Source organism: Mus musculus, chromosome X (assembly GCF_000001635.26).
Source record: "Mus musculus strain C57BL/6J chromosome X, GRCm38.p6 C57BL/6J".
Taxonomy (NCBI): Eukaryota; Metazoa; Chordata; class Mammalia; order Rodentia; family Muridae; genus Mus; species Mus musculus.
Genome location: NC_000086.7, coordinates 37804742 through 37811924, shown reverse-complemented (window position 1 = coordinate 37811924; position 7183 = coordinate 37804742). Strand labels below are relative to the sequence as shown.

Here is a 7183-nt window from a genome sequence, read left to right as displayed (position 1 = left end):
TATGCCAATTTTGAAACAGAGGAGCTAAGCACTGCACTAAAAAGGGGGGGTGAGGGATATTGTTAAGTACTGGGTTTCAAACCTCAGACAAATAGCTGGGCTCTTATTTAAAATATCAAAGTGGAGCCTGGCTACCAGCTTCTCTCCTAGCACCCCTTGGCCCCTACCTGTTACAGGGGCCCTCCTGGCTAGCATCCCTGCCCTCTACCCTAAACTCTGCAGCCCAGTGGTTGGGCTACTCTTCCCTATATAATCCAACCATTTTGGTTACATTCCCCTTCACCTTTGGGCCTCTTGGCTGCTTCATCCTGTTCTCTCCCTTCCCCTTCCTCTTTCCCCACATGGCTCAGCTCAATCTGGTCAGGACCACTCTGATTATGTCTCCCTTTTATCCTACTATCAACCTCTCCCTCCACCATATCTAGGAACAGTTGTCTTCTTCCTTTTCCTTGCCTTTTTTATTCCTTTTTTCCTTTTTTATTTCATTCAAAGTCAACAGGCACGCCTGACATTGTCATTCCCCTTTGGTCCACAAGGGGGCGACAGGAACTCTTAACATTTCCGTTCCCATTTAGTTCATGAAGGGATAAAAGGCACTACTGACTTTGCTGCTTACCTTTTGTTCACGAGGGGGTGAAAAACAGTCAATACTGTCATTATCATTTGGTTTGTCCCACTATAGGTGGTATCACCCTGGGCTGGTGGTCCTGGGTTCCTTTTCTTTTTCTGTTTCTTTTTAATCGGTTACTTATTTACATTTGAAATGTTGTCCCCCTTCCCGGTTTCCCTTCTGCAAACCTCTTATCCCATCCTCCCTCCCACTTTGCCTCTATGGGGGTGCTCCCACTCACCCACCTATTCTTGCCCCACTGCTCCAGCATCCACTCCTATGCTGGGGCATTGAGCCTCCACAGGACCAAGGGCCTTCCCTCCCATTGATGCCCTATAAAGCCATCCTCAGCTACACATGCAGCTGGAGCCATGAGTCCCACCATGTGTGCTCTTTGGTTGGTGGTTTAGTCCCTGGGAGCTCTGGGTGTACTGTCTAGTTCATATTGTTGCTCCTCCTATGGGGCTGCAAACCCCTTCAGCTCCTTAGGTCCTTTCTCTAGCTCCTTCATTGGGGATCCTATGCTCAGTCCAACAGATGCCTGTGAGCATCCACTTCTGTATGTGTCAGGCACTGGCAGAACCTCTCAGGAGACAGCTATACCAGGCTCCTGCCAGCAAGCTCTTGTTGGCCTCCACAATAGTGTATAGGTTTGGTGGCTGTATATGGGAGGGATCCCTAGGTGGGTCAGTTTCTGTGTGGCCTTTCCTTCAGTCTTAGTTCCACTCTTTGTCCCTGAATTTACTTTAGACAGGAGCAATTCTGGGTTAAAATTTTTGAGATGGGTGGGTGGCCCCATCCTTCAACTAGGGTTGTGCCTAACCTCTGGATACGGACTCTACAGGTTACCCCTTTGTGGGGTATTTCGACTAATATCATCCCCATTGGATCCTAGGAGCCTCTTGCTTTCCTGGCATCTGGGGCATTCTGGTGGCTATCCCCAGTTCCCCACCCCCCTTGCAACACACCTCTGTTCAATTTCCTGACCCTCTGTACATCACCCCCATCTCCTCCCACACCTGATCCTGCCCCCTTTTTCCTGTTGGAGACTGGGGAGGAGGTTTGGGATGAGGAACAGTCAGAGGGTGGACCGGGAGGGGGATAACGACTAGACTGTAACAAAAGATTAAAGAATAGTGGAAAGAAAGAAAGAAAGAAAGAAAGAAAGAAAGAAAGAAAGAAAGAAACCTAACCAAGTTATGATGAGCAAGCCAGTAAGCAGCACCTCTCTGTGGCTTCTGCATCAGCTCCTGCCTCCAGGTTCCAGCCCTGCATGAGTTCCTGCCCTGGCTTCCTTCCCTGATGGACTATTATGTGGGAGTGTACATTTAATAAACCCTTTTGCCACCAACTTGCTTTGGGTCATGGTGTTCCATCATAGCAATAGTGGCCCTAGCTAGGAGAGTCCACAGAGGCAACAGGCACTCTTGACATTATAATATTTATTCCACAGGGGAGTGATGGCCATCTTGACTTCTATTTTATTTTATTTTTCGTTTTTCGAGACAGTGTTTCTTTGTGTAGCCCTGGCTGTCCTGGAACTCACTCTGTAGACCAGTTTGGTCTCAAACTCAAAAATCTGTCTGACTCTGCCTCCTGAGCGCTGGGATTAAAGGCGTGTGCCACCATCTTGACTTTGTTATTCTCCTTTATATATGTGTCCACAAGATGGTGACAGGCATTCTTGATGTCAATCCCCTTTAGCCCACAGGAGGGTGCCAGACACTCTTGACATTGTTGTGCCCCTTTAATTGACCATGGAGTGAGAGGCATTCTTGATGCTGTCTTTTCCCTTTTGTCCAACAACTGACAAAAGGAAAAGCCCTGCAGAGACTTGATATGCCAGGGTAGGGATACCAAGGAGTGGCCTCCACCCTCTCAGAGGAGAAAGAGGGAGAAAGTGTGTGTGTGTGTGTGTGTGTGTGTGTGTGTGTGTGTGTGTGTACACCAGGAGGAAGGATGCAGCAAAGGTGAATCTGTGATTCTTGCTTCATAAAGAACCCAGTTTGGAGCATAACAGGCCTTGGGTGGTCACCCCTTAATTTTTCCTATTGCCCTCACCCTGCCTCACAACTCATCTGAATCGCGTCGCTAGCAAGCATCCACCTCCTAGAGTGTGACCTCATCCTTGGAGAGACAACCCACCTCCCAGTCATTTACAGCGTCATAATGCACTTGCAAATAGTAGCAGAAGTCAGCCCTATCTAGGAACAGGCTGATTCTCAGCAGGAACTTACCCTGCCCTTCCTTTACATACAGTGGCAGGGTGAGCTGAAGGCATCACAATGACAGAGAGTGACAAAGGAGAATGTGTAGGTCAGTATAACCCATTGCTGTAGTTGTGGACCTTCTCTGATTTATAGGGAATACCGCAGGTGACTCAATTATGCCATGTTTAAAGGGTATTTCCATATTACTCGAATCACTAAGATATTTGTATCAATATTTTAATAATCATAGAGGTAATGGAACAAACATACTGGGAATCCACCTCTTTATTGCTGAATTCTTGAAAAGTAAGGGCTGTCATAGCCGGCATATGTGATCAAATCAAAATCTCGGTGTCGCAAAAGGGCATCTTTCTCCCCATCTCACTCCACGACAAGCAGGACACTCGAATGTTCCTCTAAAATGTTCAGGGACTGGTGTTGCCCTCCTCCTGTTTCTTCTGGCCGCAGCCCTCCTGATCTTAAACCAATTCTACATTCAGAAGAATAAGGGTTTTAGTCAATAACACTAAACAGGATTCCACTCAAACAAACAAACAAAAGCAAAACCACATACCTTTGAACATAACCATTGATGTTTTGTTGGTATTTTTTCCTCCTAGGTACTAGGGATTGAACCTAGGGCTTCATGTATGCATGATAAACGCTTCATCCCTGAGTTATATGCTCAGCCCAACCAGTGAGATCTTAACTCTCACACACAAAGAAGCCCTTCGTTTTGTATTGTTCTAATTCAGTGAGGGACTGGGAGAATAGTAATTGCTGAATGTGTGAAGTTCTGGCTTCCAGCTATCGAACTGCAGAATAACACCACAGCCTTCCTTCAGCAAACCGCCCCCTCACCCCCCAGTGAGAACTCACAGTGTTTCAGGCCCTGCAGTAGACTAGGGCTACTCAGCTTGTTTAATGCTTCTATCCTAGGCAAGATGGAGGTCTAGATAATGGGTTACTCCAGTTTTTGCTGTGGAGTGGAATTCCGAAGAAAGACTGGTCTATAAATACCTGTGAACTGCTACTACAAACCAAAACCAAACCTAAACCAAGACCTGTTAACCTGCTCTATCCTCTCACACTCCTGCTTAATGAAGCCTCCATTTTTCTATCATTTTCCAAGTTCAAAACCTACAGAGTGTGAGACAAAGGGCTCTTCTCTCTGAATGTAACCTACACCCCTACTCTCTCGCCTGCCACTAGTGGGCGTGCTTCTCCCTTTTAAGTAGATAGTGTGCAAACTCAGTGCTGCTCATGGTGAGGAGTGCCAGGACAGTAATACTTAGAGTTTACAAACAGTCCAGGGAGGGAAAGGAGGCCCACGTTCGCTCCCAGAACACTTTCAGGATACATTGCCGGTGATGCTTACAAATCAGAGCTGGAGGGGTCAGTGACAAGCTTTTTGGTGACGCCCATGTTAAAACATCTGAGAATGCATTCAAAGGTCATCTTTCCCCTTCGTTGTGGTGTGTAGGTCACTCTACCCTCAGAAGGTCATTGAGAACACACTAAGCAAACTGAAACAAGGCAAGGCAAAGCAACTCTTGCAACCAGGAGCGTCTCCGGGGCTGTGGTTAAATGCCTGGGAAAGTGGAAGAGCCACACCCTGTGCTGAGTAAGTACCCTGAGGGCCCTGAGCGGACCTGGCGGTGAGGCCTCAGAGGCCTGCTGTGCTCAGCCATTGTTCTAGAAGCACAATCTCCCGAGTCCTAAGGGCTCTTCCAGTAGTGACGGCACAGGGGGGGTGGGGGTGGGGGTGGGGGGAGAACGACACTGAGATATAAAGCCAATGCCGTTATCCTGATGTTCCCTCAGGATCTTTCACTCCTTCTCTTCCCAAAACAACTTCTGAACTGCTTGGACTTCCCCATGCACTCACGTGATCACTTCTGAATCCATTGAGCTACAGATTCACTTACCGCTGCCTAAGCAAGTGGGAAAAATATTTCCAACTACCCGAGGTGAGAATTTAGCCCATACTGCTGTCTAGTCCCCTACCATCAACCAATCACACAGGACAGTTCTTCCTGATACTACCAGGGGTGGGAAGAAAAGAATCTGTTGTCCGGAAGCTAGTCATTAACAAGCTAGGGAGTTTCACAACCGTCAATGTGTAGGGTTGAGCTGTAGGCGTCTGTCTGCTTTAGAGACAGGGTCTCATGTAGCCGAGGCTGGCCTTGATGCTTCCTGTCTTCCCTTCCAGGGTGCTGGCATTATAGACAAGCATCATCGTATGTGGACTCCTTCCGTGTCAGGATGACACAGCAGGATGTAGGAGGCAACTTTAACCCAGGCTTGCCGTTCACGCTAGTGCTTTATCAAGCACGTACATACAATGAGCAGTCCTTTGCACCACTGTTCCTGTTCTCGGCAGTCTGTTTAGACACATGCTGCTAGCACTAGTACTTGCTTCAGCTTGTGAGTTATTTGCTACAATGGCTGAAGATCTACGAATTCCTTCCTTCGTCCTAGAGCTGATGCTTAAATTTGCTACCAAAAGTGATACCATAGAGCTCATAGTTTTATAAATGTGAATGATTTCTACACCACACTTAACATGGTGTAAAGGGCCGCTGCTATCAGATTTGAACACTTTTAAGAAGTATGTCTATGCGCATACTTTATGCAAGCCTATATTCATACAAGGTATAAATGTATATATAATTTTAACACATGCATTTAATATTTTACTGAGAGATATATACATGTTATGTATGGATGTATGTGAAGATTAAATTAGTTCCATAATATTCTTTGTCCCTTTAGCAAGTCATGTTCTCCTATACTGGGACTTTGTGACTCCATTTTGTATTCTCAGACTTTAAAGATCCTCCCCCCACCCCGAGAAATCAAGAGGCTGCAGCAGCAGCAGCAGCAGCACACCAACTTCAGCATAATCTAGAGCAAAGGCGCCCAAGACCTCAGATGAGGTTTACAATGGCTGTCCTACCAAATCGTTTTTCTCAGGTTACCTACCTGCACTCTGGACACACAGGCATCCATCAGTCTATCAAGATCCTCCCTAAGAGGAAAAAGTGCACATGTTCAATTTGTGGCAGCATGGATGAAATAAACTAGGTAAAGTGTACTTCATATTCCTTTTTGAATGTGAGCCCCGTCAACCCTTTCTCCTGCCCCCAATAGTGTCTGTAACATCCACCCTTGAGGCTTAGTTTAGCCCAAGTTCACCCACTCTACCACCTGGTACCAACTTTAATGGGAAGCTCCCCAGATTATCATTAATCAAAACAAGTCATGGACTTGGGTAAGTAAATCTACCCAAAGCAATCAAGACATATAGAGGCGTAGTCAAATTTCTAAGAAAGGCAGGACCCCACCCTCCCTCACTTCACCAGCCAGACCTCAGGTCCCCCCTTGCTCTAGCAGGACCTTGCATCGCTCTGTTTCTAACCAGCCTCACGTAGCAAGGAAATATCTTTATTCACACTTGCCATAGCTCTCATCATGCCCTAGAACCCACCCACAGGGGGAGGGGGCTAGGCAGTCTAGAGTTCTTGGGTGCCCTTTATTTCAAGAGGGGGGCATTAAGGGCCCTGGGAGAAAGCCAAAAGCCACCTAGAACTAACAGGGATTCCCTGAAAACTGGGCACTAGGCAGGAAAATCTGCTTACCTTGGGACATCAAAGGAATTAGTGCGCTGCAAAATGGACTCCAGTTCCCTCAGTCGATGCTGGGCGAACCTAGAGCCCTGGAGGGGCATCTGCCTACCCCCAGGATTTCCATTCTCCTGGCTCTCAGTGCCCTCAGCAACTGGCTCATTTTGTTCCTGCTCCACACCACCAGCCCTGGTGCCACTATCCTTGTCCCCATCACCCATAGGACCAGGAGCACCAGGACCAAAGTGGCCTTTTCCTCCATTTAATTCTTCTCCTTCGCCTTCTGTTCCCACCGCTCCCACTCCAGGCTGGCCCTGTGCACCTTGCTCATCTCTCCCCTCTCCAGCTTGGAAGAAAGCCTCTGCTTTCACATCTGGAAAAGAGAAAACACAAAGGGAAAGATTAGGACTCCGGAGCTCAGTCTGCATGGAAAGATCTGAAAGCCACCGCAGACTGAGCTAACAATGGGCACTGGCACTTTACTCACTTCTACCAGGGCTCATTTGCTTCCCAGAGACCACAAAACATCAATTCAACACAGGTACTGACCATGCTGTTCTTCCGAGTCTTCCTTGACTCCCAGGCGGAGTAGCCTGGTGACCTTGCGGCTGGAACCCTCAGCTTCCATACCCTGAATAGGATCAATGATGAAGTTATGCTTCGGCAGATTCTGAGCTTGGGCCCCTGGTGTCCCCGGGAACAGAATGAGATCTGTGATGCTCAACCTGGCAGGGATC

At 47.5% G+C, this 7183-nt stretch overlaps 1 protein-coding gene across 1 annotated transcript in view; it reads right to left on the bottom strand.

Annotated features, from left to right (window-relative positions):
- Positions 1 to 3046: 3046 nt before the first annotated feature.
- Positions 3047 to 7183, bottom strand: part of Rhox5 (reproductive homeobox 5) — a gene marked incomplete in the record, with an annotated part of 54271 nt that continues 50134 nt past the window's right edge. The window contains 4 exon segments of the mRNA NM_008818.2: positions 3047 to 3310; positions 5806 to 5851; positions 6462 to 6819; positions 6996 to 7083. Coding sequence (NP_032844.2) covers positions 3161 to 3310; positions 5806 to 5851; positions 6462 to 6819; positions 6996 to 7074 — 633 coding nt within the window.